This window comes from Magnolia sinica, chromosome 11 (genome assembly GCF_029962835.1).
Source record: "Magnolia sinica isolate HGM2019 chromosome 11, MsV1, whole genome shotgun sequence".
NCBI lineage: Eukaryota > Viridiplantae > Streptophyta > Magnoliopsida > Magnoliales > Magnoliaceae > Magnolia > Magnolia sinica.
In genome coordinates, this window is record NC_080583.1 from 21,427,090 (window position 1) to 21,440,097 (window position 13,008).

General features: G+C 39.5%; 1 protein-coding gene across 1 annotated transcript; it reads left to right on the top strand.

The window, feature by feature from the left end:
* Window positions 1-1,922: 1,922 nt before the first annotated feature.
* Window positions 1,923-2,989, top strand: LOC131218938 (uncharacterized). The gene has a single exon (XM_058213826.1). The coding sequence runs from the start codon at window positions 2,098-2,100 to the stop codon at window positions 2,806-2,808; it is 711 nt and encodes a 236-aa protein (XP_058069809.1). The 5' UTR covers window positions 1,923-2,097; the 3' UTR covers window positions 2,809-2,989.
* Window positions 2,990-13,008: the final 10,019 nt, after the last annotated feature.

A 13,008-nucleotide genomic window follows, 5' to 3' on the forward strand; every position in this document is an offset into this window, starting at 1 on the left:
GCCATAAAATGAGGTTACAAAACAGATGAACAGTTTGGATATAACACATATGTGTCATTCTCAATAGTTTCAAATGATGGTGGGTATATCCATTCAATATACCACCGTATTACAAACATAGCATGGAATTAATATTATCCCATGGTAACAGGGGACAATCCCTTCCATGTGTAATAATTATGTTTTTTGAATCCCATCCCACCTAATCCTTCCCAATGCCATGCACCAAACACCCCCTAAGTCATTACTTAACGATTTCTCCAAGCTATAACCTGTTGGCCAAACCACGAACATCCCACCACCGTCCTGGTCTAAAGGATTATCAATCACATCCACAACCACATTGCCTACTCAAACTGTCTCGATAATTTCTTCTACTTTATTTACTTGGTTTTTTTTTTTTTTTTTTATTATACTGTATTCTTATTAGTTTAATAAAATAAACACTTTACCTTATTATTATTATTATTATTATTATTATTATTATTATTATTTTTAAGTGTTTACTTTGCTAATAAACACTACAAAACTATCACCATGGTAATAAAAGTTTCTCGCATTTAAGGCAAAAAGAACTCATCTAAAGGACTAATCCTCCCCTTTGCAAATTGTGTAATTACTTGTTAATCCATGGATTATTTGTCAATCAGTGGCTGAGTAGATGGCTAATCTTCTTAGCTTGGGTCTTAATCGGTTTATTTTAACGCGTAGGTTCATAAGGTGTTCGGTTTGATTCAAGTCATATATGACTTTGGCACACCCGACACATGCATACTCGCACATGCACAATTTAAAAATAAAAAAATAAAAAATAATTTTTTTTTAAAAAAAAGTCTTACATTACGCATGTAACTGTGCCCTCAAATTGAAGCCCAACAAGTATTGAGGATAATAGCTATATATTTCAATTACCAAAATATCTCTGACTTCATTTAAAATATCTTCTCATGCTCTTTCTTTATTTAAAGTTTTCTCAGGAAAAAAAAAAAAACTAATTTTGGAAGCAAAATAAGTCCAAGAGCTATTTGTGCTGGTATATGTGAGAAGAGCTTTTTTCCTGTTATCAACCAAATCGGTCCAATCAATTATCTATAGGATTGATATTGGGTTAAGTCTTATTTGAGTCGGATGGGGTGCAGTCGCTCATTGGGTCAACCAACTCATTTGAACCGCTTAGATATGAACCGAAAATTACCAAGGGCCTGCTTGGTAGACACCTAAAAATGATTTCAACTCATTTTAGTCAGTCATAATTATGCACTAGAAATCATGTATTGGTTTGGTTCAAAGAATGTTTTTTCATCCTCACCAGTAGACCAAAATGAGACGGGCGTCTACCAAACAGGCCCTTGGGTAATCAATTCTCAAGAGTGGGGCCCATGATTCATCAATCCAGATCTCTGGTCCGCTGCGTCTGACTGTGGGTGGTCCATCGCCTTGGGAAGATACGAACGGGTGTGAACAACCGTTGGACCTTTTTAAATCGAACCATGCAAATTACATCAACCTTCTAGAAGTTGAAATAAATGAAGCTTATCTCAATAGATTTACTATTTCTAATAAACAAATACCGTGCACATGTGGAGCTCAGGTCTAGCTCGCTCAGACCGTTGCCGTGATTGCCAATCCACCAAGAATCTTCCAGATTTGGAAGATATCCCATCCATCCATTCATCCATCCAATAGGCGTCTATTTCTCTCAGCGGTCTATTTCAAGGCCAGATCTTGGTCCCAATCCACAATAGCCCATGAAATCAATGGTCTAGATGGACAGACCAAGCACTTGAGGTCATGAATACAAGTGCAAGACCCATTCAAAACCACAAGATAAAACTCCAGAAGTTAAAGAACTATTTCCAGTTAAACAAGCTTTTCAACCGTTGGATGTCTTTGTACGGTCATAAGTCAACCATTTGGGAGTATTGTGGAAACTTCTTTGCATTATTTCCAATCTTTTATTTGACCATGCCTTGCATGATCCGTTCACCATAAAGAAAAAAAGAATGCCTTAAATAGCTCTCAAATTCACACACGAAACCAAGAAATAAAACAAGAATACATTCATTTGAATTGTATTTTGAATGCTCAATCAAAACAATGTTTTGTGGGAACTTCTCTCATGGGTATGATGATGATCCATGGTCACTTGGGTCCCCAAAGAGATCAAGAAAAAGAGAAAAGAACCCATATTCAAATCGCGGTCTCGACAAGTTCTCGTCGGTCTTGGCGGATCTTGAAGCAAGGAGGGAGAAGATCATGGCTCAGATTGGCGAAGTATCGCTCATCCGGTTCATGTACTCGAACTCGCACGACTGGGTCCCCATCGTTGTGAGGTTGAGGGATCCAAAGCTGATGAAAACCAAGATCACCAATAGCAAAGATCAGCCGTCGCAACAAAATTTGGAAGCCGTCGCGAAATCTACAATTGGGTCTGTGGGAGCAAAGGAAGGCGGGCCAGAGGCATCGACGTCGAATGGGAAGATGAAGAAGACCTTCTCATGGAGTTTGAATAATGGCGGTGGGCTTTCTTCGAAGTGGAGATCTAATTACTATTGGCCTATGGCCTTGATTTTGATTTTGTTGTGTTTGTTGATGTTTGGCCGTTCGTTCGCGATCCTTTGCACTTCTATATGGTGGTACTTGGTCCCTACTTTGAAGGGTGGGGATGTGAATGCAAGGAGATCAAGGAAGGACTATGTGAGAAGGTTGAGTGAAAAGAGGTTGGGTGGGGATGTGAAATCTCCTGCACCTAAGATGGGGGCCATGGAAGTTTCATCACCAAGACACCATGTAAATGGAAGAAAGTAAGGATGGCCACAATCGCGATGATGAACGGTTGATAGTTCTTTTCCTTTTCCTTTTATTTCTTTCGTTTTTTTTTGTTGTTTTTTTTTTTTTCTTTTTTTGCATTTTTGTTGACATGTTCAAGAATGTAAATTTTTGTAAGTTGTGAGAGGTTGGAGAATCAATCTATTGACATGTTCATCCAGGTGAGAAATTGCAGGTGAGCTTTCACATACAACCATTTATTTCCGGCATAGGCGTGGATTGTGTACAACATCCAATCCATGTAGAAGGTGGGCCACATCATAATGATCGACTGAGGAAAAAACCAGGATGGATGGTCGATGTCAAGCGAGCCACACCGTTGAAATCAATGGACAGCCTATGGTCTGACTCAATGTTACTGTGGTCCACCTGATGAGTGAATTGTTCCATGATATGATATATTTCAGAAAATAAAAATGTTGTATGTAAAGATTAACATTGAAGGTTGTATGTGAGCATTTCTCCGTGTTGAAATCAAATCTAGCTTTGTATGTGGGAGTTTGCATGGGTCGAGCTGAAGATTGTTCAAACCCAGGCCCAGTAAGCTAGCCGGGCAACGGACCCAATAGCATGGTTATAAGATTTGGCAACTCGGATTGACTCATCAGGTCTCGAGTGAAGTCACAACTCGTCCGAGTCCGTGGTGAATTAGCCCAACTCAGACGAGCCATACTCAACTTGTCTGAGTCTTTGAATTCATGACCGGTAGCTTTCAATATCCTGGAATTTCTGCCTGACCAGATTAGCCCGGGCCCGGCCTGCCGGCCTTTAGGCGCAACTCTAGGACAGCCTAAACCAGGTTAGGTGTGGACCTGACCCAACCAATGGCTGACTTTCACTCCTATTGGTTTGAGTTATAGGAGTTGGTTGGCCCATTGCTTCTTGAAACAAGGAAAATGAAGAGGCTAACCCAGGTTATCACTGGTGCTGAGGATTACAGATCACTAAACAGGTGGTGGACCCCACTTGTTTGGTTAACGTTAGAGATTTAAGGATGATCATTGCATTATAGACTGTGATATGGTGTATATACTATGTATTATTTCTCAAAGTAGATGTAGATATTTGTGATTGATAAAATAAAGAAATCTTGGATCACAGCGGACGCGGATTTCCTGCAAAAGCCTTTGGCAGCAAGTTCCTGCGCAAGATTCTGTGTGGGGCCCACTACGATGTTTGTGAGAAAGTCACTCGGTCCATCCGTTTTTAGACTTCATTTTAGGACATGCGACCAAAAATGAGGAGAATCAAAAACTCAATTGGGCCACATGAGAGGAAACTGTGGGGATTTAGTGACCACCGTTGAAACATTTATATAGCCACAAAAGTTTTGTATCGGTTTAATTTCTTGGCTTTTTCACTTCATCTCAGTGAAAATGACCTTATAAACGGTTTGGATGGAATATAAACATCAAGGTTGATCCTGGGAAGGTTTCAACGGTAGGAATTCCTTTCCCCACTGTTTCATCTAGTATGGCCCACTTGAGCTTTGGATCATAATCATTTTCGGTCTCATGTCCTAAAACGAATTCAAAAAACGGATGGACGGGTTGGATTTCTAACAAACATCACAGTGGGCCCCATCGAGAATCCTTGCGCCGGAACTTCCTGCCAAAGGCTCTCGCAGGAAATCCGCGTCCTCCGCTCACGGCAACCAGGTCCGAAATCCGGGACAGGAAGCGGATTGCGTGGTGTGCCACACACCCACCTCGGTGGTGTGTTGACGTCACCAAGGTTCTGTGGGCTCACCATGATGTATATCCACACGGTCCATCCATTTTTAAAAGATCATTTTAGGATATGAGCCTAAAGATGAGGCATGCCCAAGACTCAAATGGACCACACCATAGAAAGCAATAGGGATAGAATGCCTACCATTGAAAACTTTTTGGGGGTCACACAAGTTTTGCATCAAGCTGATATTTTTTCCCTTCATCCATGTCTGTGTGACCTTATGAATAGGTTGGAAGGCAAATAAACATTTTAATGGGCCCTCAAAGGGAGAACGGATTGGCTACTCCCCCTGCCACGGTGCCACCCGCCCATGGCTGGTGGTCGGTGCTCTGTCGGTCCCCACAATGATATATGTGTTTCATCCATTCCGTTCATCCATTTTTACAGATAATTTTAGGGCTTTATCCGAAAAATGAAAGGGCTATAAATCTCAGGTCGATCACACCACAGGAAAACAATAGTAGTTGATCCACCATTAAAATCGTCATAAGGCCCACTGTACTGTTTATTTAACATCCAATATGTTGATTATGTCATACGGATCCAGCTGAAGGGAAAAAACAAATATCAGCTTGATCCAAAACTTTTATGACCCCCAAAAAGTCTTTAATGGTCCCCGTTCATTAAACACTGTTTCCTGTAATGTGGTCCACTTAAGATTGGGATATATCTTAGTTTTGGTCTCATACCATAAAATGATCTATAACAGTATATGGACGGCATGGATGAAACATATACATCATTGTGGGGCCCACAGATCACTGACCAACAGCCATTGGCGTAGCCAATCCGTTTCCCTTGAAAGGTTTCAACAGTGGACTTAATTATCTCCGCTTCTTCTTGTGGCGTGGTACAGTTAAGTTTGAGATCTACCTCACTTTTGGGTTCAAAGCCTAAAACGATCTTGCAAAATTGATGGACCGAGTGGATATAACATATACATCATGGTGGGACCCACAGAACTTGGTGACATCAACGGACCACCAAGATCTGTGGCGTGTGGCACACCACTCAATCCGCTTGTTGACGTCACCAATTTATGTGGGCCCACCATGATATATGTGTTAGTGTACCGTGAGCATGTTATGTCATGGATAAAAATAATATTACCAAGCAGGTTAAACTTAATGGGGCGTCGTTACTCTTACTCGGGTGGTAGACTCTCAAGAGTTTCAACTCCCGGTCCAGGGTTCGAGTACCCATAGGTGGTGAAATTCCCCCAGCGTGAGTGTGTGGGGTGTGTGTGCGCGTGTGCGTGTGTAATAAAAAATAAAAATAAAAAAATAAATAAATAAAAATTCCATTTCCAGTGCTCTCTCAGAGCACTATAACTTATAGTGCTCCTGTTTACATTGGTCCACTTGGACTGTCTAACAGAATCCATTTCATTGATCCATATTGTTCATTAGATCCAACCCATATTTCATGGGCTTCCATTCAAACATTGCACCAATCCAATAAAAATGAACCATCGATCAACAGCCTTTAATATGGATGGTCAAGATTGTTTACACAATAATAAATGCAATTAACATTCCGATCCATCTATTTTTTATGAGCCATCATAGATTGTAGACTATTCTAAAGAATTAATTTTGCTAGGTGATCATAGTCATTCCTTCCATACCATCCGGTACCAAGCTCGGTGCACGTCATTAATCAAAAAGCTCCGGGGGTCTTACCATGATGCATGTGTTTCATCTACGGAGTACATCTTCAATTTCAATCCGATCAGCTTCAATATATCTGTTGATGACAAACCATATGGGTGAAAACTACCCACAAAAAGGATGTTGTGTGATTCTCTTGTTGTCCCAAAATTCAAGTAGTTCACGTGGAAGTTGTTGTGTGGGAAGTTTCCAACCCTCCTGAGAAAGAAATGTCGAGGCCCAAGTAAATTTCTAAAGTTGTGTGATCAATCACTACTGTTTATTGTGGCGTGGTCCACCTGAGATTTGGGTCTGCCTCATTTTTGGGTTCATATCCTAAAATAAACTACAAAAATGGATGGATGGTGTAGATGAAATACATACATTAAGTTGGGGTCCATGGAGCGCCAACCACCACCAGCTTAGCATGGAGGGATCACTACCAAATCGAGTCCAGAAAATAGAGCCAAATCAAGGATGGATAAACCACTTAATGAAAATTTTCCATAGTAGTTTATGAAATGGTTTCCCGGCTTAATAGATGGTTAAGATTGATAGATTGAACTGTCCAAAGGGACTAATCCCACCAGGAGAACTATAAGTTATAGGGCTCTTATAGTGCTATGAGAGAGCACTGAGCATCTCTCAACCTTAAATGAGAAAAATGGGCGGTTAGAGAAAGTCCAACAACCCAAATCAACTCACATGCGTGGCTCAATTGATGAGTGTGCTACCATGAATTTTATTTTTATTTTTTATTTTATTTTTTTGTTTATACCATGTTTGCCATGTGTAGTACTTGATGAATGGCCCGGATCTATGAGTGTACCATACGCCTAGATCTCCGACACGTTTCCATCTTCCCACCTGAGTGGCCCATCACTTGTTCACGACTCTGTGCTAATTATAGCATTAGCAACAATCTTGATATCTTCAATTTCAATCCGATCAGCTTCAATATATCTGTTGATGACAAACCATATGGGTGAAAACTACCCACAAAAAGGATGTTGTGTGATTCTCTTGTTGTCCCAAAATTCAAGTAGTTCACGTGGAAGTTGTTGTGTGGGAAGTTTCCAACCCTCCTGAGAAAGAAAGAATTCTCTTGAAATACGTGTACCACCTATAAATTATGTAGTTATGAAGAGGAGGATGCTGACCACTCATTCCTAACTGTCAAACTATGAAAAACGTTTGGTAGACCAACCCGATGGGACAGATGAGAACTACCTCCATCACCATTTATTACGGATTTTTTTATTTTTATTTTATTTTTCTCCCTAAAGGGATTGAAAATAACAATAAAAAAAGATAAGCGGGGCTTCTTTTAAAAGGCCTTCCAACCATATGGTTGGAAGGCCTATAATTAATATGTTTTTCAAAATAGATCAACTATATAAGCCTAGTTCTATCCCTGGCTCAGTGGAAAATAGATCAACTATATAAGCCTAGTTCTATCCCTGGCCCAGTGGCAGATTGTGTGCGTTTCAACAATAAGATCATGGGTTCAAGTGCCTGTATAAGATATATCTCATGCATTTTAGGAAGGTAATGCTCCGGCTAGATTTCTTGTAGGTATGGCATAGGTTATTTTAATGCCGTGGACTTGTGTATTTGAATTGATAACCATTTTCACCTAATCTAGCTCCTTCATCCCTTAAAATCATGGCCAAAAAGATTTAAAAAATAATAACTAAATGAAATAGCAACCCACAAAGTAGCGCCTATACAGCTAAAACCTTGAATCTACGTACAACCATTTTACAAGGGTTTTCAAGGGCAAAATTGAAAACCAAAGTTCAAAAGCTTAGTTGCACTTGCATCGACTGCACTTTCATAGGTGTGCAAGACCGTATCAACTCATCAGGCGAATCCAATTGGTAGCTTCCGCAGCATATAAAATTAGGCAAATATGATAATCACGTGTGCCACACATGTACAAAGAATCTGGACCACTGTCCAATTTCTTTGGGCTGCTTAATTCATTTTGTACAGGTGTGGCCCACCCATTGATCATAAAAGCTTTTTTGTTCACTTATGTTATTTAAATTGCTAGTGTTGCCAGATATGTATTGTTCTGAGGTATATCAAAATTTAGTCTCTGGTTCATTTTTAGTCAACCAAAGTTTCATAATTCACATCTTTGTTGAAAATAATTTAAAGAAAAATCTTTCGTAATTTTTTACATAAGGATTCAGAAAATACCAGTTCCCCATCTAACAAGTAAATTGCCCATAAGACTTCAAAATGAAATTTTCTCCTTGATCCACTCTTTTTTTTCTTCCTATTGGTCTGAAGAGACAAAATTTTTTTAGGGTAACAAACACTATCTAGAATCTCTTATATTCAAACTAATGAAAAAGCATTGTTACACAAGGTTTAAGTGGGGTGGCCTGTGCGATGCAGGGGCATACTCGGTATCGATGGCCCGTGTGTGACCTGGGACCCATATGATTGGGGCCCGTAAGGGGTTCAATCAATAACTTAACCCATGAGACGTGAAACTTGAGTTATGAGATAAAAGCATTGATTTGCTTGTTCAAGCTTTTTGAGCAAGTGGTTACTTGTCCTACATCAAAGTAGTATTGAAAGCAGGCCCCCTCGAGATTGCCCATGTATCTTGCACATGTATGCATCATTTACTTGCTCAAGGTGCAAGAACATGATTATAAATAATTATAATAATAAAATGGCTGGGCTAATTGCACCTACCTCCCCTTGATTATATCATAATTACACGTGTCTCACGCCTGTTTCAGGCTGTTTTCGATTACTAAAGTTAACTCCCTGCAGTCTTGAAGATTCCTAAAAGGTCCACCATACAAGTAAAACATTATCTATCAGCACCATTTTCTCTGGGCAATTGACCATTATCCCTATCTCATTAACGACTAGATGCAGATATGTGAGCCCAGCCTGAAAATGGGGTACCCCTGCTGTACCATGCCTAGTACCTGCCGGGGTGACTTTTTCTAGTGTGGGAGCAATTGCTACTTCGCATAAAATCAATCCTGTCCAACAGGTGTGTCACCCCTTTATATATCCTTGATACTAAAAATCATGCCAATTCAACATTCAAGTGGCCCAACCAAAAAATCATGCCTAAAATCATCCAAATTCAATTGATATGCCCCACCTGAGTTTTGGAATACCGTGATTTTTGAGTAATTTTGTCAACCAGCACATTAAACAAATGAACTGGATGCATGGCATATAAACACTAAAGTGGTACTTAACACAAAACTAACGGTGGGAGTCTCATCCCAACTTATTCCTAGATGCGGCCTACCTGAGTTCTAGATGGTTATAATTTTTGAGTTTTAATATGGTCCACATGAGGCAGCATACCTGATGGACAGGGTGAATCTCATGAACCATGTGGCTCTTGGTACATGAGGTACTGATGTAAAGCGGGTCACGGATAATTTCATTGCCAAGATGGACCAAAAAAGGCCTGATTGGAGATGGAGATAATCCAGACCGTCAGAACTTTAAACGGATGCAACAGAAAAGGCCCGATGAGAGATGGAGATGATCCGGACTGTCAGAACTTAAAACGGATGCAACAGAAAAGGCCCGATTGGAAACAGAGACGACGGTTCGGATCATCTCCGTCTCCAGTCGGGCCTTTTCTGGTCCATCTTGGCCACGAAATTATCTGCAGCCCGCTCTACATCAGGTACCCTCACGCTAGCATGGCTCCACACTAAAAATAGGCTCATCCAACGATCAAGTGGGCCACCATGCGAATCTAGAAATTTGAGCAGTGGTCCATACTTTTACACAGGGTGGCTCACTTGATGATTGGATAAACTTGAATCTTTTTAGCATCTAATTTTTATGGTGGAGTGACCGTGTTGGACGGGTTGGATGCCACTTATACATAATGAGAAGCCCACAGACAGTCCAAACGAACTCCTTAGATAAGGATATTTTTGCTATTCGGTACATATTCTTCCCTATTGTCGCGGGGAGGTACATACAATAGTCCAAAACAGCATGGAGATAGGTGTAATTGTAATAAAACTGTGGGAAGGTAGCTGCAATTGTAGTTCAAAATGGTTGGTTGCGTACAATTGCAGGTGATGAGTCCTTTTCTTTGAAGTGAGATTAGAGTTCTTTGATGTGAGACGTAACATGTGAATGCGAATACTCTGGCAAGTTTCTCGGGTTGTAAGTCACCAACACTACATTTCCTAATTGCGCTTTTATAGCTAGGACCCATATAAAGCCTCAAGATTCATGGACTAATCTAAACCATTCAAATAGAAAATCCAATCATCATCTAATTGTTTTTTAATTAATTGAGGTTGACTTTATGAATCATATTTCACCATTCTTACCCGAATCATATAACAGTAAAGCACCTTTTTTCAAGGAAATATAGAATAACAGGTATATTTGAATACATTCGGTTCTTTATCAGATCATAAAAACCTGCTTTACAAATATCTCTTCCTTCGATTTGGAATCTAATATCAATTGCAATGATTTGATAAATGAGTTGTTGGGATACATATAGATAAACAATGCTTCCCAACCAAAGCATTGGAGGTGTTTATAGTTTAAAAACATGAAAGCTTGACTGAGCTCAAAACCGAGTTGAGTTGAGTTGACTCAAAAACTTAGTCTAATTTCTTGAAAACACATGAAACTTTTTTTTTTTTTTTTTCCGAGTTTTTTCAATTTATTAAATATTTAAGATTATCGTCCAGTTGTATCGAGTCGAGTCGTCTTTGTTGTTAAAACAGATGTCTTAAATCTGATCTGAGGTGCTCAACCAGTCGAGGGACTGCTTCAACTAGTTGAAGGTCTCTTTGACTGGTCGAAGCCTTTCTTTGACTAGTCGAAGGTTACGCAGACTGCGTATATTTGAGGCAGTTTTCGGACTTTTTCAAAGTCGGTGCGTAAGTGGAGTTTCCTAAACTATAAATAGGGGTCCCTATGACCTTTTTAAAATATCCTAATGCTTCTTAAAGGTATTCCAAGGGTTTCTAAAAGGGTTCTACAATGATCAAAGGGTGTAGCAAGGGTGAGATTCGAGGTTGTTCAAATCGGGTAAGTCTTCTCTCTTTCGTAATTTCTATTTTCATAGTGGATTTTTGTCACTTTGTGCTGTGGTTTTTTTCCGAAAGGGTTTTCCACGTTAAATCTTTGTGTTCTCTTGTGATTACTTGGTGCTCTTGGATTACTTTCCTAGATCCATATCTGTGCGATTCCTCAGCACAAATCCCAACAAGTGGTATCAGAGATATCGTTGGGGCATAGATCTGAATCTGCAGGATTAGTAATAATGGAAAATGACAAGTTTGATATTGAGTAGTACTCGGACAAAAATAATTTTGAGTTACGGTATGTTAAGATGATTAGCCTATTAACCAAGCAAGGTGAGATTAAGGCTCTTAAGGATCGGAAATCTACCATAAAATATGAAGAATGAGAAAACCTTGATAATAATGCTTTAGCCTCTATCCGTTTATGTCTCACAGATGAGGTTCTTTATAATGTTTTAAGGGAGAAAACTGCGACGAGTTTGTGGGCGAAGTTAGAGAACATTTATACTAAGAAGTCCCTTGAAAATCGCCTATACTTAAAGTTATAGTATTATACTTTCAAGATAGCAGCGGGTGGAAATCTAGAGGCCCACATTAGCAAATTTAATAAATTGATGTATAAATTGTTAGATATGGAGGAAGCGGTCAAAGATGAGGAACATGCATGTATATTGTTGAATTCTCTTCCTACATCGTATGAGTCTTTCAAGGACACAATGTGCATCGCAAATAAAACCCTGAGTGTCAACACTGTTATCTCAGCCTTTCAAGGAAAGACCATGAGAAAGCTAAACGACGACATTGGACATCTTCCGATGCACTGATTATGAGGGGTAAAGATTCTAAGCAAGGTACAGGATCTTGAAGGCCTATATCCAAATCCAACGATAAGGGTAAAAGAAAATTAAAGTGTTAAAACTGTAGAATGTCTGGACACATGAAGAAGAATTGTAAAAATCTTAAAGCGAAAAAAGAAAATTCAGCGGTTTCTTCTAAGGAGGCCAATGTTATCACATCTGATAAAGAAACAAGTGGTGGTGATGTTCTATCTATTTTCATGATTAGTCACTTACACGACAATCATAAAGACAAGTGGATACTTGACATAGGGGCATAATATCACATGACTTCTCATCGGAGTTGGTTCGCCAGTTACAAAGAATGCAATGGTGGACAGGTTTTTATGGGAAATGATAATGCTTGTAATGTTGTAGCTACTGGTATAGTGAGCATCAAGATGTTTGACGAGATGAAGCATACCTTGACTGATGTCGGGCACGTTTTTGATATGAAGAAAAATATGATTTCTCTCGGTGCACTCAAGGCTACAGGGTGCAAGTTCATTGGTATTAATAGTGTCCTTAAAGTTTCAAAAGGGACACTTATAGTTATGAGAACACAAAGGTACGAAAACCTCTACAGGTTGATCGGGAGCACTTAACAGGTGGAGCAACATCAGCTATTACAGATTCCACATCTCTATGTATGTGGTATGCTCGTCTAGGCCACATGAGCGAGTGGGGCATGAAGGTACTTTTTGATCGATGTTTGATTCCAGCTTTTAAAAATTCTGATTTAGATAAATACGAGCATTGTATATATGGTAAACAATCTAGATTGTCTTTTAAATCTGAAAAACATGTATGTAAGGGAGTGCTTGATTATGGACACTTTGACATATGGGGGTGATCGCTAAAAGTTTTCATTGGGGGGTCGTCATGGTTTATTTCATTCATTAACGA